This window comes from Cryptomeria japonica, chromosome 10, assembly GCF_030272615.1.
Source record: "Cryptomeria japonica chromosome 10, Sugi_1.0, whole genome shotgun sequence".
NCBI classification, from domain to species: Eukaryota; Viridiplantae; Streptophyta; class Pinopsida; order Cupressales; family Cupressaceae; genus Cryptomeria; species Cryptomeria japonica.
This window is the reverse complement of record NC_081414.1, coordinates 396698704-396723811: the sequence shown is the minus strand read 5'-3', so window position 1 is coordinate 396723811 and position 25108 is coordinate 396698704. Positions and strand designations below refer to the sequence as shown.

The following is a 25108-nucleotide window of genomic DNA, read 5'->3' as shown; positions in this document are numbered from 1 at the left end:
TCTGTAAGCAGCAGAAGGTTGGTCAGATCCAGTACTAAGTTTATCATTTGACATGGTATTTACATAGGTGAATTGGTAAGTTGTGAAATCTTATCAGCAGAATAAAATCTATACAATATTGAAGGCTGCAAAAAACTACTGCAAAACATTTCTTTCACAAATAATTATATAGGATTCTTCTGGCATATGTCAAGATGGCTATATAGGTATCTTGCCCAAAGCAGGTCATTTAGATCTTTGCAGCACAACCAAAAGGTGTACTTGACAAACTTATTCTTCCCCAGAAATACTGATTGAGTTGGAAAACTTCAGAACAACCGGACACATGTCTATAGCCAAACTGTTGCATGCAATTGATCTCGCAAAATAGACTTTATTAGACAATATCCATTTGCATCTGAGGTATGGAAGCACAAGGAGTTTCTATAGTTACAGTTACATTCTCTCTATAATGGATGGGGAGATCTACTGCAGACTTAAAGTACAGAACACTGAGGATTAAACTTTAGATCTGCATCTATTAAAGCTTTTCTTGTAGAGTATTTTTGTCATTGATGTCTTTGTTGTTTAAGTGCCTACGTTTGAGTTTCTTGGTGGTGTCTGCCTGTGTGCCACATTTTCATTTGGCTTGTACGAATTGAGTTCAGGTGTTCTTCAAAACCAGCTGTTTCCTTGCTTACACTTTGGCTTGTATTCTAGTTTTTCTGGACTTGATGTTTCTTGTTTCTCAGTTGGGAATTTATAATGATGATGTGTATGTCTACAAGTGTGTCTGCGACTTCTGTCAGAGCAATGCATGGCAGAATTAAAAACTATGGTTTCAGTATATCGTTCTTCTTTGTTTTTGACCTGTTCAATGACTTTAGAGCTGTTTTTGTCAGAATTAGGAGAGGTCGGTTGTTTGTGATGATTAATCTGATCATGCGATGCAGATTGTTTTTCTCTGAAAAAGGAATTCGAAGAGGTTGGTTGTGTGGAGTTAAGGAGTCGAAGCGTTTATGTAAGAAGCCATTTCTTTTTAAATGGCATGCGATGAGTTGTAATATGTGAAGGGCTGGAACATGGCATTTATTTTCTGGTGTCTCCATTTTGATAATGTGTTTCAAATCAGGCTATGCGTTTTCTTTCAGAATATGCATGCAGAGAATTTTTCCTGTATTTGATGATCTTTTTTGAGCTAAAAAGATGGCTGGTAGGCATCTTGTGGTTGTGGAAGAATTTGTGATTCTGAGTTTTGCATTTAATGTTTTTTTTGAAGTTGCTGTGCGTATGAAGTGACTGCACTGGTTTAAAAAAAAATTTGAGCTGAGTGTATGAAGCGACTTCATTGATTTTCATAAAAGAGCCGAGTGTATGAAGCAAAGAAACGGGACTCGGACTCGGCTCGGACTCGAAGTCGGGACTCGGTGTCAGACTCGGCTCCAGACTCGGCTGGACTCAAGAAAGTGAAAAACACAAGAAATTTAGAGATTTTTAAAGATTTAAAACTTGTTTCAGACACTTTATTGAATACGCCTTAAAGACACAAAAACATTATCAAACTCGGCTCATTTGATTACATACACAAGTATACATCAATCACATAAGCATAAACGCAAATTGTAGCTGAAGAAAATAACAAACATATATAAATATTGTCAAATGTATACAATATTACAAAACTCATGGAATAAAAAATCCATGTCATCATATGATCATCATCAAATTTTTCTTACAAATACCAAATACTAAATACAACTACAAGTGTACAAGCCTATGGCTCAGAGGGCCGTGCACCCTCTCGCCCTGGCCCCCTGCGAAGGCGTTTAAAGTAGGTCCTGAATGATTCAGCAGCCATAGTCGCTCCCCATGACACCATGCCATGCTCACCAACATCAGGAACAACTGTGTCATGCTTACCAACATCAGGAACAGATGTGTCACTCTGAGTCTCAGTATTTCCTATCTCTGCTCCTCCTTTGCCATGGCTACAACCTCAGCCTCTATATCTACCTGGTCGATCCAATCAATGTCATCATCACTAAAGATAGTTGCAGGAGTCCCAAGAGCTGTCTGATTCTCATTGGCCCACTCTGCTTCAAGATCAACCTCATCTAGAATGATAGGAGAGATGTCAACTAATGCATTCTTTCTCATTCTCAGGCGGAGGTTGTAGTGAACAAAGACGAGATCATTCATCTTCTCCACAGATAATCTATTGCGCCTCTTGGAGTGTATGTGCTCAAACATACTCCAATTGCGCTCACAACCTAATGCGCTGCATGGTTGGCTCAAGATGCAAATGGCCAACTTCTGAATATTTGGTGTCTCTGGGCCAAAAAAGCTCCACCAATGATCTGAGTTTGAAATGAGAAAAATAAATAAAATCAGTCTCACTCACGAACTCATTTAACAAGTTACAATATAGTATTGAATAAAACTAAAATTAAGCCTTACAATTTATTTTTACCTAACATCATAGTTGTCCTGCTGTCTTTGGTGACAGGACGAGAGGTGGTCTCCCCTTGTGCACCTGAGAACAACTGTAGCTCTCAAAAAGGGTCTATCTGAGAAGTACCAGCAGGTCCCATCTTCTCCATGATTGCGTATAGCCCATTAAGGACCTCCACATCAGCCTTGAAAGAAGGGATAAAACGGAATGCCGGATTCAGATACTAGGCTGCCGCATGGATGGGCCTATGAAGCTGATGATGCCATCTCCTATCAATGATCTCCCAAATGGGATCATACTTGATCTCATCTCCTCCATAGACGAATTTGATGGCCTCCTTCGCCCTATCCATACCCTCATATATATAGCCCATTGCGGGCTTATCTCCATCCGCAACTCGCAACAAAACCACCAAGGGCTTAACAAACTGCAAAATTGGAAATATTGTGTAATTTAGAAAAATGAGCAAATAAGAGAATACATATTACATATAATAAATTATAAAACATGAAGTTAAATTGTAGAATTTATAAAAAAATTACTTTCACTATCTCATCACAAGGGACCCAAAAGCCTTGCTCATCAAAAATGCAGTCTGCCATATCTTTCCCTGCAGGGGTGGTAGCATAAGATGAGGAAGACCACTCCTCACCAACAATCATACGTCTCAAGGCAGACTTAGACCTAAGCATGGACTGCAATGTGAGGAAGTTTGTGGCAAATCTTGTGATTCTTGGACGAGTTAACTCCTTCTGCTCTGTGTATTGTCTCATAAGAGCCAACACCCATGAATGATTATATACAAATTCGCGGACATTTCTTGCCCTTTCTACACATCTCTTGACCCATGGTATTTTTCCAATATCCTCCAACATGAGGTCAATGCAATGAGCTGCACATGGAGTCCAAACTATAGATGGGTGCCTCTCCATCAATAGTCTACTTGGAGCAACATAATTTGCTGCATTGTCGGTCACCACCTGTACCGCGTTCTCCTCACCCACATCTTCAATCACCTCCTCTATCAGCTCACATAGGTAGGTGGCATTCTTGCAATGGGCGGAGGCATCAATGGACTTGATGAAAACGGTGCCCCCTGAAATAAAAAAATAAAGCTAGGTCAATGATCATTCAATAAACCATTAAATAAAAAATTAAAGACTATATGAAACTAAAACTAATCAATCACCTGCGGAAGAAACAAGAAAATTAAGGATATCTATTTCTCCTATCCGTCCAACCATCAGTCATGATGGTGCAACCTTTAGTGCTCCATATTTGGCGTTGTTCATCTAAATCCTTCTTCACATCATCCACCATTTGAGACAAAATGGGTCCCCTCAAATCACTCTCACTAGGGGCTTTGAACCCCGCCCCGCATATGGTAATGGCATCAACCATTTCTTGCCAATAAGGAGACCTGTCGCAAAGAAACTCAATGAGATAAGTTAAGTATAAAAATTCAATGAGATAAGTATAAAAATTAAAACAATCAAAGTTATCAAACATAAAAGGTAGTAAAACATTCACCTGGCTACAAAGAATGGAATACAGCTGTAGCTCCAAAACCTGCCAACTGCCATTTTAGCAGCAACATGGACCTCCTTGTTCCAACCCATGCCCTCAAGCGACGGTTGGGACCCAGGAGTAGTGCGAGGCACAAAGAAGGAATCCAACCTAGATTTACGAATCCTAGGTCCAATGCTAACACTCCCACTACAACTACTAGTGCTAGGAGCATGAGAAGTGGCGGTGGCACTGCCACTTATAGTAGCAGAAGCAGAAGCGGAAGCACCAGCAGTAACAAACTAAGTGGGACGATATGGAGGTAAGGAAGAAGAGCCTCCAACACAACCTAACTATGTCCCTCTTCCTAAAAATGTCTCTCTCCCAATGGCTGCTCGATCCTCCTTTTGTTTCTTTTTCCTTTCAATTTCCTCAACCATTATATAACATTCACGTACGGCCTCAGGGACTGCTTTTAGGCATGGTTCGGCATCATGTCCACGCACACCAACAATATGGTATTTCAGCCTATATATACCTCCATGGAATATTGTTTTGCAAAACATACATTTTGTTTGCCCCTTTCCTTGCCCTGGAAAATCCTCATGATATTTCCAAGCAGAGTCCTTTCTAATGGGGGGTCTAGAAGCTGAAGTAGACATTTTAGGATAGTTTTGTGAAACTTGAAGTTGAGGCAAATAATAAAGTGAAGTTTGCTGCAATAAAACATTACAAATACAAATTAAAATTAATACATATTACATACATTCAAAAAAACTAAAGTAGGGTTTGACAAACCCTACTTTTAAAAAAAAGAAATTTACAAACCCTACATAGTACAACACTACAACTACATACTACATGCTACATACAAACATACAAAAGATTTTGAAAGAAAATGTAAAACTTTCAAAATAAATGAATAGAAAATGGAATTTTTGCATACAAGAAACAAACTAATCTTCAAAAAAACAATCTTACCTCTTACAATAAGCTTGAAATGAGCTGCAAAGTCTTCCTATCCAACTCTTGATGCACCAAATCCAAACACAATGCAGCTCCAATGTGACAAATTGAAGAAAACTTGAGCTTCCTACTTGCTGATTTTTCTTCTATGCACCCTTGTTTTTCTTCCCAACTCACTTTACTCCTTTTTTTGCAAGTGAATGAAATGAAGGTCACTTTTAGGGATAAGAGATAATTAACAAAAAAAAAACGGAGTTGAAAAAACCTTGCAAACTAATTTTATTTTTCGTTTTTTAGTTGGCTTGACGTCGGTCAAGTTTGGGGCTTGGGACTCGCCGAGTTTGGCGAGTTTGAGCCAAACTCGCCAACTCGGCGAGTCTGGCGATTTTACTTGCCAGACTCAGACGAGTCCGAGTTCGAGTCCCTGGGACTCGCCGGGCATGACTCGTACTCGGACTCGCCGAGTTTGGGCGAGTCCCGTTTCTATGGTATGAGGTGACTTCATTGGTTTTCATAAAAGAGCTAAGTATATGAAGCGACTTCACTGGTTTTTCATAAAATGAGCTATGCATATGAAAAGACTATGTGATGAAGTGCGATGAACGACATGTAAGAATTCTTTTTGAATATGGTCAAGGTTATCTAAAAAGAAATCGAGTATTATGTTTCTATATAAACTTTTAGTGAATCTATATAAACTTTTAGTGAAGCTATATTTCTTCAGAAATTACTTGAAACAAACTGAGATTTGTTGAACATATGTATGCTATGTGATGAAGGATTAAGAATGAAAGAACTTTTATGGTCAATCTTTGGTGCAAGGATGTAGTCGAGTTGATGTATTGTACAATTTGCAGACTGTAATACATAGTGCTAATGAAAATACAGAGGAATTAAATTTGTCTCAATGACTTTTAATATTTTGTAATTGCTAAATTGGGTTGGAGATCATAGCTAAGGTTGGTGCCTCTGCAGTTTGGAGTTGGTGCTCTAGAAGAGTTGTAGTTCTTGATTGTAACTGGGTTGGTGCCCATTGGGTTTATGATAGCTATTTTGTGCCGTGGTTTTTTACTTGAGAGGGTTTTCCATGAGATATACTCTGTCATTTTTGTGGTTGTTTGTTTTGTTTTTATTCATTTGGATAAATCAACTAAAAGTTCTTGAAATACTGATTCACCCCCCCTCTCAGTGTTTCTGGTTTCGTTTTCAATTGGTATCAGAGCAAGATACCTTCTTTTTAAGTTTAAAAGCTTGAAGGTCAGTTCCTGGTAGTCTAAGATGAATGCATTTAAAGGTCTAGCAACCAACAGAGCTCCTCTATTCGATGGGTCTAACTATGCTTTTTGGAGTGTCCGTATGGAAATTTACATAATGTCTCTTGGGTTTGATATTTGGATGAGTATTATTAATGGTTACACATGTCCTTCTAATCCTCCTACAGATGCTAATGGAAAGAAGGCTTTCAAAAATAATGCTAAAGCTATGAATGCAATATTATGTGGCTTATTTGAATCCGAGTTTGTAAAAGTCATACAGTGTGAATTAGCACAAGCTACGCGGGAGAAACTTCAGAATGCATATGAAGGAGATGAGAAAGTTAAGAATGCAAAACTTCAAACTCACAAAATGTTGTTTGAAAGTCGCAAAATGCGTGAAGAAGAAAGTATTGCGGCTTATTTCTTGAGAGTTGATGAAATCGTAAAGTCTCTAAAGGGCTTCGGAGAGAAGATTGACGATAAGACCGTTGTTCCAAAGATTTTAAGATCACTTCCTTTAAGATTTGATGCTAAAGTTTCAGCTATTGAAGAAATGGCTGACCTGGATAAGATGACAGTGGACGAGCTGCATGGTATCTTGACAACTTATGAAATGAGAACAAATGTAGAATCTTCTTCAAGGAAAGAAATTGCATTCAAAGCTTCAAAGAAAAGCAAAGATAAGGTACATGTATCTAGTTAAAGCTCAGAAGAACAATCAGATTGTGAAGTAGCCCATTTTGTAAGAAAATTAAAAAGAGGCTCTGGTAAATATAAGGGTAAGTTACCCTTAAAATGTTTTAACTGTGGGAAGATGGAAACCTTGCATCAAAATATCCGTATGAGAATGAAGAGGACAGCAGTAGTGAGGAGTCTAAATATAATAAAAATAAGAAGTTTGTAAGGAAAGGAAAGAAGTCTCACAATTTCAAAAGAAGCTTCTATTCTAAGGAGGAAAACAGTTCATCGGTTGAAAGTGGAGAAGAGTCCCTGAATGACAAAATCCTATTTATGGCTTTGGAAGAGACTTTAATTGAAAATCAAGAAGAAGAAGACTGTTTTGATGAAGAAGAGGTTGAAGTTGATCTTGAGCAAGAACTTATCAGTGCTCTTAATGAGATAAAAAAGTGAGAAAGAAAAATCAGAATTTAAAGTTACTACTACAAGAAGAGAGTAACAAAACTACTGAAAAATCTATTGCATTAGAGGCTGCTGAAAAGATGATTGCTGATTTGAATGTTCAAATTGTTGAAGCAAAGAAAATTGAAGAAGATCTTAGAAGACAACTTAAAGATAAAGCTAAGTTGCAGCGTTCGGCCCCCTAGACCCTTGGTACTCGTCCGCTCCGGTCCACCTATCGTTCGGACAAGGTCCGTGATTCATAGGCCTAGTTCAGACCAGGTTGAATTCGAGGGTTTGACGGCTAAAAAATGGTTTTTTTTTTTGAAATCCACCACATAAAAAAATAAAATATAACTCTAAAAGTGAGTTTTAAAACATTAACTTGGCTCATTTCACACAAGCAACATGACTACAAGCAAGGGGAAACAAAGATGTGGGATATAGAGCAAGAGCATACTGATTTGGATGCTTTCGCTTCTCAGCTTGTTGCATTTGATGACTTGGATAGCGAGCAAATTTATAGTGCAAAGTGGCATTGGCATTGATTCATCTAATGTCAAGTCAATGATGAGGAGGATGAGGAGGCGGAGGAGAATAAGGATGATGAATTAGAGAATCCATTTGATGATTAAACTTTAAATTGTTGAAAGTTGAAACAATGATACTTGAATATTGTCATTTTGATATTAAACTTGATGTATATGATGCTATTATGGTATGATCATGATGCTATGATTACAAGTTTATGTTGGTTTTGTTGTTTATATGATGCTATGTGACATGCTAATCTTAATTCATGCTCATAGGCTGCATATATATATATATATATATATATATAATGAAATTTACATGTTTTTGTACTAAAGAACCCAAATGAAGCCAAACCCATTTTCAAAATTTTGCCGTACTAGCGTACCAGTTCTTCGAATCTGAACCGGTGCCTGAATTTGAACCGACAACTTAGAGATAAAGAACAAAACTTTGTAAAGCTTGGAGTTGAAGTTGTTTCTTTAAGAAAGTTGGATAAATCTACAAAGTTGTTGAATCAAGAAAACATTTATCAAGAGTGTACTATGTCTTTGGATGGCTTGCTAAATTCTCAGAAACAATCTCTTGATAAAAGTGGAGTTGGCCATGAAGAAGGTAAATGCTCAAAATCTACTAAAGCAAAACAACAAAAGCTTGATGCTGATAACATGAGATATCCAAACTTTAAAATCAGAAATAGTACCTTTAAAAGGTTTCCTACTGCTGGACACACTTATATGAGTAGGTTTAATCACTCTTACTTCTATAGTTATTGCTTTTCATGTAATTATTTTGTTCACAAAGCCATAAATTGTAAAGTGTTTGCTAGGAGAGATTTTAGTTTTGTAAACAAAAACTCATTTACTCCTTTGAAGAACTATAATGTTATTTGTTATAAATGCCATAACTTTGGTCATACTGCAAAAGTGTGTAAAAGTGGCATGGCAGATCTCTCTAAGAAGGATGATGCAAAAGAAAAAGTAAAGGAGTGTACCAAAGTGTGGAGGAAAAAGGAAAAGCAAGGTACAAAAATGTCCTTAGTTGTGCAAAATGTTTTTCTTGCTCAGAATGAAAAAGACATCTGATATGTTGATAGTGGTTGTTCCAGAGATATAATTGGAGATAAGAGCAATTTTTTTACTCTTAAAATGATGAATGGAGGTAAAATTAGATTTGGTAGTAATTCTTTTGCAAGAGTTGCGGGTAAAGGTACACTTATTTTAAATGATGGTGAAACCAAGGTTAAAAATGTTTTGTATGTTAAAGGGCTAAAACATAATCTTTTGAGTGTTAGCTAGTTTGTGATCAAGGATATAACTTGGTTTTAATTTAGATTGTTGTGTTATTAGTGAAAATGGAAAGCATGTTGCTGATGCAAGTAGAGCTGCTAATAATCTGTATATTCTTGATGATACTAATGGTGAAAAGTGTTGTTTAAGTCAACTTGACGAAGCTTGGTTGTGGCATAGAAGATTTGGGCATATGAACTTCGACAATCTGATTCAAATCAGCAAGAAGGAAGCTATAAGAGACATGCCTCAGCTTGTCAAACCTTCAGATATTGTTTGCAAAGACTGTCGGATGGGCAAACAAACTAGAACTAGTTTCAAATCAAAAGAGTTATCCAGTTTAAGACCTCTAGAGCTTGTACACAGATTTGTGTGGTCCTACAAGGACTGCAAGTCTGCGAGGTGAAAAATACTTCATGCTTTTAATGGATGACTATTCACGCATGCATGGGTAACAATTTTAAAAGAGAAATCAGAAGCATTAGAGGAGTTTAAAGCTTTTAAAGCTTTGGTTGAAAATGAAATGGATCTGAAAATAAAATGTTTACGTTCTGACAATGGAGGTGAATTACTTTCAACAAGTTTATCAATTTTTGTGAGAAAAATGGTATTAAAATATTTTTTTCAGCAGCTACAACACCTCAACAAAATGGTGTTAAGAGAAAAAATGGACCAGTCCAAAAAATGGCTCGAAGTATGATGAATGTGTTGGACATTGCTGCTGCTAGGATATGTTGTTGTCATTGATGTCAACATATTCTTGCTCCGGTGATTGCAGATTGGTTCATTGGGATCAAGGTTTGGTCTATGGAGTATTTCTAGTATCATTATATTTTTCTGTATTGGTCTTGGTGATCCGGGAAGCTTAATTGATCATATTAGATGATCCGGTTATGCAGTTTGTTTATCTGATCAGTGCTTTGCAGAGTTCAGTATTTCCTCCGGTATATTCTGGTGTAATCAAATCTTGATCTAAGATTTTGGGAGATTGTTTGAGATGGTCTTGTGTATCTTCATTTTAGATGGTTCGTGTTTTGGTTCTCTGCAAGTTATCTTTTCTTCGTAACAGTTGCTGCTGTTTGTGTGTTCTTGAGGTTCAGATGTTGATCGATGAAGATTTGATAAGTGGTGTTGGTGCAGCTGTTGCTGATGATTCTAACGTGGTTGTTGGTGTTTCCTAATTTTGTCCTATTTGTTTTGATGACCTGCATTGATCATTGTGCGAGTTCTTGGTGATTTTGCTGAATTGGTGATGTTCTTCGTGTTATGCGTTTTCCCGGTGGTGTAGTGTGTTGCGGTTGATCTTGGCGTGATTACCAATGGTGATGAGCATTTGGGAATTTGATTTAGGACCATGTTATGTCATGTACATCATTATATTGGTCCAGTGGTCGATCTTTGTATCGTGTGATGTATTTTTGTAATTGTGAGTTGAGGGTTTAGCCGACCTTGTTGTCAAGGTTGATGAATTGTATAAATAGGTGATATTGTCATGTAATTTAGGTATAAAAGGTTGTGTCTGCATTATCAGAGAGTGGTGTATGTGCGAACAAGGATTCATCTTTTGACATTTGTGATTGAGCAGAGATTGGTGTTGCAGAGCAGACATTATGCTTAACCGGAACTGTGATTAGGCATTTGGAGATGCTATTCTTTCAGTTCAGTCCTTCCGGATTGTAATCTGAATCTTGTTGTAAGTCAGTGAGACTTCCCTAAGGTTTGTAGTCTTCCGGGTCACTATCTTTTGAGTAGTGAGCTCTAGGCAGTGTGTCTGAATGCATGAGCATTCCCCATTGTAATATTTTCACATACTACTGTAGAGTATCATCTTATTGTGGGTAGGTTCCCACTATGGTTTTTCCCTTAACTGAGTTTTTCACGTCAAAATCTTGGTGTTGTGTGTTGTGCTATTTGTTTGCTTATCTTTGTTGTTGCTGCAGTTTATCGGATTTGTTTTTGTTAAGTTTGGAAATTCGATGAAAACTGATTCACCCCCCCCCCCCCCCACCCTCAGTTTTCCTTCATTGTTGTTGCCAACAATTGGTATCAGAGCTAGATCCTTTGGAAGAAGCTTAACTGCTTGAGGAGATCCGGGATGGCATCTAGAAGCGGAAGTGTTATCTTTAAGAAGGAGAGTCTGATATTTGATGGTAGTAATTATGCTATATGGAAGAAGCGGATGGAGGTGCACTTAAGGTGTCTTGGAGGAGATTACTAGAAGATTACAAAGAGTGTCTATGCTGTTCCCTAGAATGGACCGGTTACTGCTGATGAGATCAAGGAAGTTGAAAATAACATTAGAGCGAAGGAAGCATTACTGAGTGCCTTGACTGATTCAGAGATGACAAATGTAATGGGACTTCAGACCGCACATGAGATCTGGGAGAAGCTTGAAACCTTGTATGAAGGAGATAAACAAGTGAAAGTTGCTAAGTTGCAAAGCTTGAAAGGAAAATATGAGATGCTGAAGATGTGAGAAGATGAGAACATAAATACTTTTATGGCTAAGGTGAATGATCTTTTCTTAGGTATCAAATGTGTCGGTGGAACCCTTGAAGAAGGTGGAATTGTTGCTAAGGTGCTGAGATCTTTGCCTCTTGCTTACAAACATAAAGTAGCTGCTATTGATGAGATCCGGAGTGTGACTACTGTAACAAGAGATATGTTGGTTGGAAAGATTGTTGCATTTAAGCAGTGCGAATTTGGTGAATCACATGGAAAGTCTGAGACAACCTTTAGAGATTCCGTATCCGGAAAGCAGAAATATGATTCTGAAGAATGTAGAATATCCAGATATGAAAGAGAAAGGAGAGAGATGGAAGAGCAAGAAAGAGAACTAGATGAGCTTGAAGCATTGATTGCCCAGAGATTGCCTAAGGGAGCTAGTAAGTATGATGGAAAATTGTCTTTGAAATGTTTCTCTTGCAATAAGGTAGGCCATTTTGCTTCTAGGTGCCCAGAGAGAATGGCTAAGTATGATAGGCATGATGAATTTGATAAGCATGATAGGAATGATAGATATGAGAAGCATGAGAAGTATGATAAGCCTTACAAGTCTAACCAGAAGTATAAGCATCAGAAGAACTGCTACTATGCTCCTGATGAATGTGTTACAGATGAAGAATCAGAAGGAGATGAAGTTGTATTTATTGCTATCAAAGAAGATGGATCGGTGTCTGTTGATTCCACTAGCTGTATAATTGAGGAGAAAGCTTTAGTTGCTAAAGTTGAAGAGAAAGATGAATGGGTAATTGACAACGGTTGTTCACATCATATGACCGGTGATAAAAGAAAATTTGTGAGTATGGAAAGGTATGATGGTGGAATAGTGAGATTTGGAGATGACAAAGCCTGTGTAATCCGTGGTAGAGGTTCTATTTTTTTTGATGGTAAGAATAATACTGATGATGTCTTGTATGTTGAAGGTTTGAAGCATAATCTTTAAGTGTTGGACAGATGGTTGACAAAGCTTATGATTTGCAATTCAAGAATGGTAAATGCAAGATCCTTAATGCCTCTGGTATAGAGATTGCATTTGGAACTAAGACTGAAGGTAATATTTTTCATTTGAATGTTGGTGAGAAAAGTTGTGTGATTGCTCAGATTGATGAAAGTTGGTTGTGGCATAGGAGAATGTGTCATGTTAATCTTGATTCAATGATCAAGATTAGTTCTATGCAAACTGTTAGAGATCTGCCTAATTGTTAAGCTTGCTAATCCGGTATGTAAGGAATGTCAATTGGGTAAGCAAACAAGGATTTCTTTCAAGAGCAAACAATATACATCTAATGGATTGCTAGATCTTGTGCATACTGACCTATGTCGACCTACAGATGTTAGAAGTGTGCAAGGCGATAGATAGTTTATGTTGCTATTTGATGATTATTCTAGGATGATGTGGGTTGTCTTTTTCAAAGAAAAATATGAAGCATTAGACAAGTTCAAGATATTCAAAGCAAAATTTGAGACTGAGTTAGGATTGAAGGTGAAATTTCTGAGATTTGATAGAGGAGAAGAATTCTGTTCTGGTGAGTTTGATTCATTCTATGAGAAGCATCGTATTAGAAGACAATTATTTGCTCCTAGAAGCCCACAACAGAATGGAGTTGTTGAAAGGAAGAACATAAGTGTCTTGGATGCTGTAAGGACTATGCTGATTGAAAGGAATGTTCCGAAGATTTATTGGAGAGAAGCTATTAGCACTGCTGTTTACCCATTCAACCGAGTTAATATTAAAGGTGAAACCGGTAAGACTCCTTATGAGTTATGGTTTGGTCATGTTCCTATAGTGAGATATTTCAGAATATTTGGTAGCAAGTGTTATATCAAGAGAGATGAGGACATGAAAGTTTGATGCAAGAAGTGATGAAGGAATTTTCTTGGGATATTCTACAAAGACAAAAGCTTACCGGTTTTACAATAAGAGACTGAGAAAGATAGTGGAAAGTGCAAATGTGAAGGTTGATAAGAACCTTGGAAAAGAGATTAGAGCATGTGGATATAATGATGGTCAACATGTTATAATGCCTATTCAGATTGAAAAATTGAAGCAGACTGATCCGGTAGAGACAGTTAATCCAAATGTTGCTGCTGCCAGTGGAGAGGTGCAGGAACTTGAAAATCAGAACAATCTGAAAACTCCGAAGTATGTAAGATTGAATCATTTAGAAAATTAGATTATTGGTGATAAAAATAAAGGTGTGATGACAAGAAGAAGGCTAGCTGCTGAAGAGGTATGTTTGATTTTTAAAATTGAACCTAAAGATGTTGTTGAGGCTTGTAAAGATGAAAATTGGATGAGAGCTATGGAAGAAAAATTAGATTAAATTGAAAAGAATAACACATGGGAGCTTGTGCCTAGACCTAAAGATAAGAATGTTATTGGTACTAAATGGGTATTTAGGAATAAATTGAATGAAGCTGGTGAAGTTGTTAGAAATAAAGCAAGACTGGTATGTAAAGGATATTCATAGAAAGAAGGGATTGATTACGAGGAGACTTTTGCTCCGGTGGCCAGACTTGAAGTTTTTAGATTGTTGCTTGCATATGTTGCCTATAAAGATTTCAAGGTATATCAGATGGATGTCAAATCTGCCTTTTTGAATGATGATCTTGAAGAAGAAGTCTACATTGAGCAACCTAATGGATTTTTATTAGCAGATGGAGACATGGTGTGCAAACTAAAGAAAGCTTGTTATGGATTGAAACAAGCCCCTAGAGCTTGGTATGCTAGATTGGATAAGTACTTGCTGAAGTTAGGATTTAATAAAGGTATTGCTGATAGTAATCTGTAATTTAAGATTGAGAATGATAACATCTTGATTGTTAAAGTCTTTGTTGATGATATTATCTTTGGAGGAGATGATAACTTGAGCATGAAGTTTGTCGGTGATATGCAAAAAGAATTTGAGATATCTACGATAGGAGAGATGAAATTTTTCTTAGGTTTGCAGATTTCACAGACTGAAAAATGTATCTTTATATCTTAAACTAAATATGTGAAGGAATTGTTGAAGAAGTTTGGGTTGGATGACTCCAAACCGGTTGGAACTCCTATGGTGACTGTGTGCAAATTATCTAAGAATGATGAATCTTCTAAAGCTAATCAGAGTTTGTACAGATCTATGGTTGGTGGACTGTTATATCTTACTCAGACTAGGCCTGACATTATGCATGCTGCGTGCATGGCTACTAGATATCAAGCTGATCCAAAAGAGAGTCATGTCACTGCTGTTAAGAGGATATTCAGATACTTGAAGGGAACTGTGGATTATGGTTTGTGGTATCCAAAGAATGATGATTTCATGTTATGTGCTTACATTGATGCTGATTGGACTAGTGATGTTGATGACCGGAAGAGCACCACTGGTGGAGCATTCTTTTTAGGTAATAAAGTGGTTTCATGGGCTAGTAAGAAATAAGACTCAGTGTCCTTATCTACTGCTGAGGCTGAGTACATTGCTGCTGCTAGTAACTGCACTCAGGTAGTTTGGATGAAGCAAATGTTGAAGGATATCAGAGTTATCTATGATGAGCCTACTGTCATATACTGTGATAATTCCAGTGCTATTAATATGTCAAAGAATCCGGTGCAACATTTAAAGAATAAACATGTGTCAATCAAATACATTACTTAAGAGAAAAATTCAGTGAAGAGGAAGTTATGTTGGAGTATGTATCTACAAAGGAACAAATTGCTGATATTTTCACTAAGCCTTTGCTTGCAAATACATTTGTCTATTTGAGAGACAAGTTAGGGCTATCCACCCCTCTTGATGAGAACTAGATGCATTGAGTTACATCAATCCGGTGGACTTCACAGTCTTATCTCTTTATCCGGATTGATGAGTTGGTGCTGCTCCTTTGGTGGAGTAGTCTGGTTATGTGTTTTAGGGGGAGAGATTCATGTTTTATATTCTAAAAGGGGGAGAGAGTTTGCTTTTTTGTTTTGAGATCTTTGGCATTGCCGTCAAAGGAGGAGAGAAGCATGTGAAAAACTGTTTTATCTGCTTGATCTTAGGAGGAGTTTGTTGGAGATGTTTTCTTTCTTTGCATTGATTGTTTTTTACATTCATATGTTGCCATCAATGCCAAAGGGGGAGATTGTTGAACATTGTTGTTGCTGGGATATGTTGTTGTCATTGATGTCAACATATTCCTGCTTCGGTGATTGCAGATTGGTTCATTGGGATCATGGTTTGGTGTATGGAGTATTTCTAGTATCATTATATTTTTCTGTATTGGTCTTAGTGATCCGAGAAGCTTAATTGATCATATTAGATGATCCGGTTATGCAGTTTGTTTATTTGATTAGTGCTTTGCATAGTTAAGTATTTCCTCCGGTATATTCCGGTGTGATTGGAAATTTTGGGAGATTGTTTGGGATGGTCTTATGTATTTTCATTTCAGATGGTTTGTGTTTTGGTGCTCTGCAAGTTATCTTTTCTTCGTAACAGTTGCTATTGTTTGTGTGTTCTTGAGGTTCAGATGTTGATTGATGAAGATTTGATAAGTGGTGTTGGTGTAGCTGTTGCTAATGATTCTAACATGCTTGCTGGTGTTTCCTAATTATGTCCTATTTGTTTTGATGATCGGCATTGATCGTTGTGTGAGTTCTTGGTGATTTTGCTGAACTGGTGATGTTCTTCGTGTTATGCGGTTTTCCAGGTGGTGTAGCATGTTGCGGTTGATCTTGGCATGATTATCGGTGGTGATGAGCGTTTGGGAATTTGATTTAGGACCATGTTATGTCATGTACATCATTATATTGGTTTGGTGGTCGATCTTTGTATCGTGTGATGTAATTTTGTAATTGTGAGTTGAGGGTTTGGCCGACCTTGTTGTCAAGGTTGATGAATTGTATAAATAGGTGATATTGTCATTTAATTTAGGTATAAAAGGTTGTGTTTGCATTATCAGAGAGTGGTGTATGTGCAAACAAGGATTCATCTTTCGGCATTTGTGATTGAGCAGAGATTGGTGTTGTAGAGAAGACATTGTGCTTAACCGAAACTCTGATTAGGCATTTGGAGATGCTATTCTTTTAGTTCATTCCTTCTGGATTGTAGTTTGAATTTTGTTGTAAGTCAGTGAGACTTCCCTAAGGGTTGTAGCCTTCCGGGTCATTATCTTTTGAGTAGTGAGCTCTAGGTAGTGTGCTTGAATGCATGTGCATTCCCCATTGTAATATTTTCACATATTACTGTAGAGTATCATTTTATTGTGGGTAGGTTCTCACTGTGGTTTTTCCCTTAACCGGGTTTTCCACGTAAAAATCTTGGTGTTGTGTGTTGTGCTATTTGTTTGCTTATCTTTGTTGTTGCTGCAGTTTATCAGATTTGTTTTTGTGGTTAAGCTTGGATATCTGGTGAAAACTGATTCACCGCCCCCCCCCATCTCTCAGTTTTCCTTCATTGTTGTTGCCAACATAATGAGTTAAAGGTTAGAGACACTTTTTGGAGAGAAGCAGTTCATATTGCTGTCTACATTCAAAATAGAGGAATGATGAGAGCAAAACACAATAAAACACCATATAAGCTATGGAAAGGTAAGCTTGCTATTGTAAAGTACTGTAGAGTTTTTGGTAGTCCTTGCTACATCAAAAGAGAAGAGGACAACATAGGTAAATTTGATGCTAGGGCAGATGATGGTATCTTCTTGGGTTATTCTTCTAAAAGTAAGACTTATAAATGCTTCAATAAAAGGTTACACAAGATTGTGGAAAGTGTTAATGTAAAAATTCATGAGATTACTAACACTTGTGTCAAACATGAAAATGGTGATAATAGTGCTCAAAAAGATGAAATAGAAGGTGTTGTTCAACCATCTTCTTCTCATACTGGAACAACAAGTGGTAATGCAAATAATACTTTAGAAAATGTTCAACCGGAGGTAATAAACACTTCTTCTTCAAGTATTCAGATTGGGACATTAGATACTTTTTCTGAAAATGAATCTAAAGTTGATCATGGTAAGACTATTTTTAAGACTCGTAAATTTGTGCAAAGGAATCATTCCCGTTGATCAAATCTTACCTAAGAATAGAACTAGAGCAACTAGAAGAAATGCAAATTATTATTATGATGATATTTCTTTGCTTTCCATGTTTGAACCCAAATGTTTTGAAGAAGCAGCTAAAGATAAATTTTGGGTAGCAGCAATGGAAGAAGAGCTTGACCAAATACATAAAAGTGAAACATGGGAGCTTGTGCCTAGACCCAAGGATAAGAACGTAATAGGCACAAAATGGGTTTTTAGAAACAAATTAAATGAAGAAGGTCAAGTAGTAAGAAAAAAAGCAAGGCTTGTTTGTAAAGGGTATGCACAAGTGGAAGGTATTGATTTTGATGAGACCTTTGCTCCTATTGTACGTCTAGAGGCAATTAGAATTTTTTTAGTTTTTGCTTTTTTCGAAGGTTTCAAATTTTTCAAATAGATGTAAAATCTGTTTTTATTAATGGAACTCTAAATGAAGAAGTGCAACCTGATGGATTTGTTTTGTCACAGAATCATGACTATGTATGTAAGCTCAAAAAGGCACTTTATGGGCTTAAACAAGCCCCATGTGCTTGGTATGACAGGCTAGATAAGTATCTACAACAACAAGGCTTTAAAAGAGGAATGGCAGACAACAATCTTTATGTGAAAGAAGAAGGTAAACAGATTTTGGTTGTAGCGGTTTATGTAGATGATTTGATTTTTGGAAGTGATTGTGTAGATATGTGCAAAGATTTTGCTGCTAACATGAAAAAAGAATTCTAAATGTCTGTGTTGGGTGAATTATCTTTCTTTCTGAGCCTACAAATTCTACAATCTAAAAAAAGTATCTTTCTTTCTCAAACCAAGTATATCAGAGAGATGTTAAAGAGATTCAGAATGGAAGACTGCAATCCTATGAGTACACGTATGGTAACATGATGTGAACTCAATAAAGATGATGAGTCTCCTAATGTTAATCAGACTTATTACAGGTCTATGGTAGGCAACTTGTTATATGTTATAGCTACTAGGTCCAACATTATGCAGGCAATTGGTTATGTGGCTAGGTTCCGGGCTACACCAAAAGACACTCATGTTTAGGCTATAAAGAGAATCTTCAAATATCTGAAGGGTACAATGGATTTTGATTTATGGTATCCTAGAGGTAAAGAATTTACACTCACAACTTTCATTGATGCAGATTGGGGAGGTTCAGTTGATGACAAAAAAATCACAAGTGGTGGTGCTTTCTTTTTTGGAAGCTATCTTGTTTCTTGGTTGAGTAAAAACAAGCCTTCCATTTCCTCGTCTACAGTTGAAGCGAAATACATTGCAGTAGTGTCATGTTGTACGCAAGTTCTTTGGATGAAGCAAACACTGTTGGATATTAAGGTAGAGTATGATCATCCTATCTCTATTTTTTGTGATAATATGAGTGCCATAAATATTTCTAAAAATCTTGTTATGCACTTTAGGACCAAACATATTCCCATTAAGTATCATTTTTTGAGAGAAGAAGTTACTAATCAACAAGTTAAGTTGGAATATGTGTCCTACAAAGAGCGGATTGCAGATGTGTTTACGAAGCCTCTACCAAAGGAGACTTTTGAGTTTTTGAGTCAAAAGCTGGGAGTGATTTCACTTCCTCATTGATTTACAGATTGGACTCGGGGAGTGTTTTTTGTTGTTTAAGTGCCTACGTTTGAGTTTCTTGGTGGTGTTTGCATGTGTGCCACATTTTCATCTAAACTGTACGAATTGAGTTCAGGTGTTCTTCAAAACCAGAAGTTGTTTCCTTGCTTACACTTAGCGTGTATTCTAGTTTTTTTGGACTTTGCGTTTCTTGTTTCTCAGCTAGGAATTTATAATGATGATGTTTATGTTTGCAAGTGTGTCTGCGACTTCTATCAGTGCAATGCGTGGTAGAATTAAAAACAAAGGTTTCAGTATATCGTTCTTCTTTGTTTCAGAACGACTTTAGACTTGTTTTTGTCAGAATTAGGAGAGGTCGGTTGTTGTGATAATTATTCTGATCATGTGATGCAAATTGTTTTTCTTTGAAAAAGGAATTCAAAGAGGTTGGTTGTGTGGAGTTAAGGAGTCGAGGCATTTATGTAAGAAGACCTTATTTTTTAAATGGCATGCAATGAGTTGTAATATGTGAAGGGCTGGAATGTAGCATTTATTTTCTGGTTGTCTCCATTTTGATTATGCGTTTTAAATTAGGCTGTGCGTTTTCTTTCAGATTATGCGTGCAGATAATTTTTTCTGTATTTGATGATCTTTTCAAGCTAAAAAATGGTTCGTAGGTGTCTTGTGGTTGTGGAAGAATTTGTGATTCTGAGCTTCGTATTTGATGTTTTCTTTGAATTTGCTGTGCGTATGAAGTGACTGCACTGTTTTTTTTTTTTTTAAAATTGAGCTGAGTGTATGAAGCGACTTCACTCGTTTTTCATAAAATGAGCTGTGTTTATGAAAAGACTGTTTGATGAAGTGTGATGAACAACATGTAGGAATTCTTTTTGAATATGGTCAAGGTTTTCTAAAAAGAAATCAAGTATTTTGTCTCTATATAAACTTTCAGTGAAGCTATATTTCTTCAGAAATTACCTGAAACAAATTGAGATTTGTTGAACATATGTATGTTATGTGATGAAGGGTTACGGATGAAAGAACTTTTAAGGTCAATCTTTGGTGCAAGGAGGTAGTCGAGTTGATGTATTGTACAGTTTGTAGACTGTAACACATAGTGCTGATGAAAATACAGAGGAATTAAATGTCTCAATGACTTTTAATATTTTGTAATTGCTAAATTGGGTTGGAGATCATAGCTGAGGTTGGTGCTCTAGAAGATGTTGAAATGGTTAGCTAGTTCGGATCATATTTTAATGTTGCCTTGTGGCAATTAAAATATTATCTTATTGTAATAAGGTTAAGCGATTTATGTTTATAGGGCTGGGCCCAAATGTAACGTATGGGTTAAGCAATTTATGTTTATAGGGCTGGGCCCAAATGTAACGTGTGGTTAAGCATTTCATAGGGTTGGGCCCCAAATAGGAAACGTGTCACAAGTTGCAAGTTATGTAGGCCCCAAATTGGGCGCCAAAGTGCAAAGTGAATATGTAAAATAAAGAAAATTGGTTAAGGCCGACTTAGAAGACTTGAACATGAATCTTGTATATAAACAAGATTCATTCTACACAACAAACATCCTTATCAAGTGCGATCAGCCTTATGCAAGAACAGTCAGCGAATCTGGCATGTTAGAGAGCGAATCCATTGGACAATTTGCTGGGCAAGGTGGTGCGCTATACTTCAGTGATCTCCCTCTTCAATTGATGTCGATATTTCGCTCTCTTTGAAGACTCACTACAATTGCATATGCTAGGTTCAGTCTGCCCTAGATTGGCAACCAAATCAGATAAGTAATCAGATTCATGTAATCTGCTTATAATTAAGAATCGGATCTGAATCTTTCATGCTGGGTTTTTCCTCCAAGAGGGAGGTTTTCCCAGGGTACTTGTGTCTTGTGTTGTGTGTTTTTATTATTATTTCTGTTTATTCTCAATCTGTTTACAACTTAAGTAACTAGATTAACATCTGATTACCTAAAATCAACAGAAGAGTTGTAGCTCTTGATTGTAACTAGGTTGGTGCCCATTTTGTTTATGATAGCTATTTTGTGCCATGGTTTTTTACCTGAGAGGGTTTTCCACGAGATACACTCTGTCATTTTTGTGGTTGTTTGTTCTGTTTTTATTTATCTGGATAAATCAGCTAAAAGTTCTTGAAATACTGATTCAGCCCCCACTCTCAGTATTTCTGGTTTTGTTTTCATTTCTGGCTTCAAGTTTTTCTAGATCTCAAATAGGATCCAATCTTGATGTAGGGTATGGTTAACATCCTAATTATGGTTGCATCCAAATACATATTTTCATGAAATTCATATATGAATTAGGTATACAATAATTTTTCCCAAAACAGAGCATCATAAGTTTTGCAGCACAACTGAAGTGTATGCCTGGTGGGCTTAGTTCTGTCCCAAAAATGCTGGTTGAATTTGGAAAGTCCAGAACAAGCTGATATTTGTCTGTAGGCAAACTTTTGCATGTAATTTCAGACACTAATATCCACGTGCATCTGAAGGTATCTAAGCACAGGGAGTTTTTTATAATTTCAGTTATGTTATCCCAACAATGGATGGGGAGATCTATTTCAGAGTCTGAAGACAATACCGAGGATTAAATTCTAGATTTGTTTAATTTTAAGTCTGTTAAAGCTTTTCTAGCTTCAACTCTTTCATCATCTCACCCTATAGAATTTGATTTGGGTATAGGTATGGTTAATTCATATATTGATTTTTGCTCAGAAATAGCAATTCCAACAATACAATTTATTTACAAAGAGTATTCTATAAATTAATTACACAATTGCAATCAAACTTAGAGGAAATTGTAATTAATTAACATCAAGTATTATGATCATAGATAATCCCTATTGAAAACACAATATCCCTAAATGCATTTGGATCATTTCATAGCTTATTTCCAACAGCCAATTATATTAGAAATTTGATGGGAAAGCATGATAGGATGCCGGGAGCCTGTCCTCAATCAAGGCCAAGGGCATGGAATGAGCCTCCTAGTCATTCGGTCCCTTGGCCCACAAGCATGTCACATCCATCTTGGGGTTGGCATACTTGATGAGGGAACCAGTGCTGCTGCATCTCCCTATCACATGTTTCACATTGATTCCAGATATGATTGCTTGTTGGGAATCAGATTACTAATTACTAATCTTTTATTTCTTGTTAGGATGCTAGGAGTCTATATTCCTCAACTAAGCCCAAGGGAATGGATTGGACCTCCAAGTCATTTGGTTCCTTGGCCAACAAGGATGGCAGGACCTTCAGTCCATCCAATTCGGGGTGGCATGCTTGAAGAGGGAAGACCAGCATTGCTGCATCTTCCTAACAGATTTATAAATAATAATTAGCAAATACAATAATATTGCATACCAATCACTTTCCTTACTATTTTAGATTGCTGTACTTTATATGAGTTCTATTCAAATCAGACTTGATCATTTGATTTCCTTTTTGTTTTCAGATTTCACTTGATGATTGATTGTTGTTGAATGATTGATATTTGTATGAATGATTGATCTATTGAATGAATTCCTTTGATTGTATGATTTGAGGTATTGGTGAGTGATGATTGATGAGTGATGATGTAATGAATGCTGGTTTGATGTATTGGTGAATGGTGACTGAATGAATGCTGATTTGATAGAGTGGTTTGCTGATTGATTGTTTGCTTGATTTGATAATTGATGATTTCTTTTGTGGATTCATGGGTGATGATTGATAAGTGATCCTTGGATAATTAAAATGATTTCTCTTTTATACTTCATTGGTGAAAGGGTCACCACCTTTAGTAAGACTTGAGTCACCACTCTCCATTACTGCCCTTTGAGAGTAATAAATAATTTTCTAAATTGTTCTCTCTTCCATGTCCTCCTCAAGTGGAACTTTCTCCCCTTTCTATTTGGCATAAAGTCTACTGAAATTATTTGTGGCTACTGTAAGACTTTGGAATACTGTAACAGAGCCACCTGCACATGAAATATTGGCGGTCTTTTAGTTTTATGGCTGACATTGAAGTGGCTATATGGTGAAATGCTGCTTCTAATAAATCAAGGATTTGTGACTTGACAAGAATTGAGTCCTTATTTTATCTTTTGTGGACTACATTAGTCAAGGTGCTTTTTTCATTGGCAATATTTTAATGATGCTATTCTTGTTCTTTGCAGGAGGTTACGAAAAAGAATCATCATTTGAAAGTTCTTATAGACCAACTTCGAGATCTTGTCAGTGATATTTCCATGTGGCAGAGCCCGATCTTATGTTTTTGTTTGAATTATAAATTTCATGGAAGAAAAATGGTTTAACAGTGCTAGAAAATTTGGGAATCAAGTTCGAACAATCACTGCAATCCTATTTCTCCTCGAGGAGGTTTTGATGAATTTGCTCCTCCGCAAATTGTATTTGGGACATGATGTGACTTGTATCCGATAATGGTAGAGTTGCATGCAATGAAGTGTGTGTATGTGTCTTAGTACCAAAAGGACCAGTTTTATTTTCTACAAATCTCTCTTATACATGGAAATTGCATTTCTTGTATATTTATATGGCTATTACAACATAATATTATGAGATTGTAAGAACCCACTCTTGGGGTACGGGGATTTTAGCAGAGAATATACTAATACTTTTTTAAGTTACATAAGTTTAACTGAACATAGGATATTGTCGTTTTAGATTTTATGCCACAAATTAATTCATCACATTATAAGCTGAACTACTCATCCATAATTGGTTTCAGAATAATTCCATAATAATACATAATGGGTGTAATAAAACAGCAAAACAACATAATATTATGAGATTGTAAGAACCCACTCTTGGGGTACGGGGATTTTAGCAGAGAATATACTAATACTTTTTTAAGTTACATAAGTTTAACTGAACATAGGATATTGTCGTTTTAGATTTTATGCCACAAATTAATTCATCACATTATAAGCTGAACTACTCATCCATAATTGGTTTCAGAATAATTCCATAATAATACATAATGGGTGTAATAAAACAGCAAAATAACTAAATCTACTTAATCTTTGTTGTAGGTGCATCTCGGCTGAATCACCAAATCTAACCGCTACATTCCCAATGAATTAGGAATTCAATAGTACATAAATGAAAAGGGACAAACAAGGGGAAACAAGTAGGGAATAAAATTTATTATAATTTATGATACACCAAGGCGAACCCAAAATAAATTGTACCAAGCAGAAACATAGAGACACAAAAGAGAAATAAGATCTAGTATACACGGATCCCACAACCTAACAAGAGATGCAATGCATGATGTTCCTCTCAATAGTTAGAGAGAAAGGTAGAGATATGTAGATGGAGATGGTGATAGAGAATGAAAGATATATATATATATATATATATATATATATATATATATATATATATATATAGAAAGAGAGAGACATGCTAAAGGATAAGAGTGTGATTAGAAATATTGATGCCAAAAAAGTTACACAATCAAATTGAAGATCTAGGATATTAAGAATACATTATTATTATTTAATATTATTATTATAATATCATATCATTATATTAGATTGAGATAATTATGAAGGTAACTAATTGTATTATGGAATAGATAGACCTGATGGATGAGTTAAACAAAGTAAGTAGTAGTTGAAAGGAGAAAATAAATTAAAAATAAAGTTTTTTATGCGATGCTTTTGCATCCATTATGCGAGTATAATAAATGTCCATTATACTCAAGCATCCATTATGTGAGTATAATAAATGTAAGTTTAAAAGGTAGATTGCTTTGGTCGTTATGTTACTCTCACCCACTTACCTACCACCCAATTTTAAATGAGCAAAATGAATATAAAATAAATTAATCTATAAAGATTCTTTAAAAAAAAAAAAATTAAATATAGATAAA

General features: G+C 36.3%; 1 protein-coding gene across 3 annotated transcripts in view; it reads left to right on the top strand.

Annotated features, from left to right (window-relative positions):
• Nucleotides 1-23803, top strand: part of LOC131038552 (mediator of RNA polymerase II transcription subunit 30) — an 89923-nt gene extending 66120 nt beyond the window's left edge. For all 3 annotated transcript variants that reach the window (XM_059213309.1, XM_059213307.1, XM_059213308.1), the window contains exons 3-5: nucleotides 18105-18252; nucleotides 18778-18968; nucleotides 23388-23803. In XM_059213309.1, the coding sequence (XP_059069292.1) occupies nucleotides 18105-18252; nucleotides 18778-18968; nucleotides 23388-23525 (477 nt within the window). In that variant the 3' untranslated portion in view covers nucleotides 23526-23803. The remainder of the gene's footprint in view (nucleotides 1-18104; nucleotides 18253-18777; nucleotides 18969-23387) is intronic.
• The last annotated feature ends 1305 nt before the right edge of the window (nucleotides 23804-25108 follow it).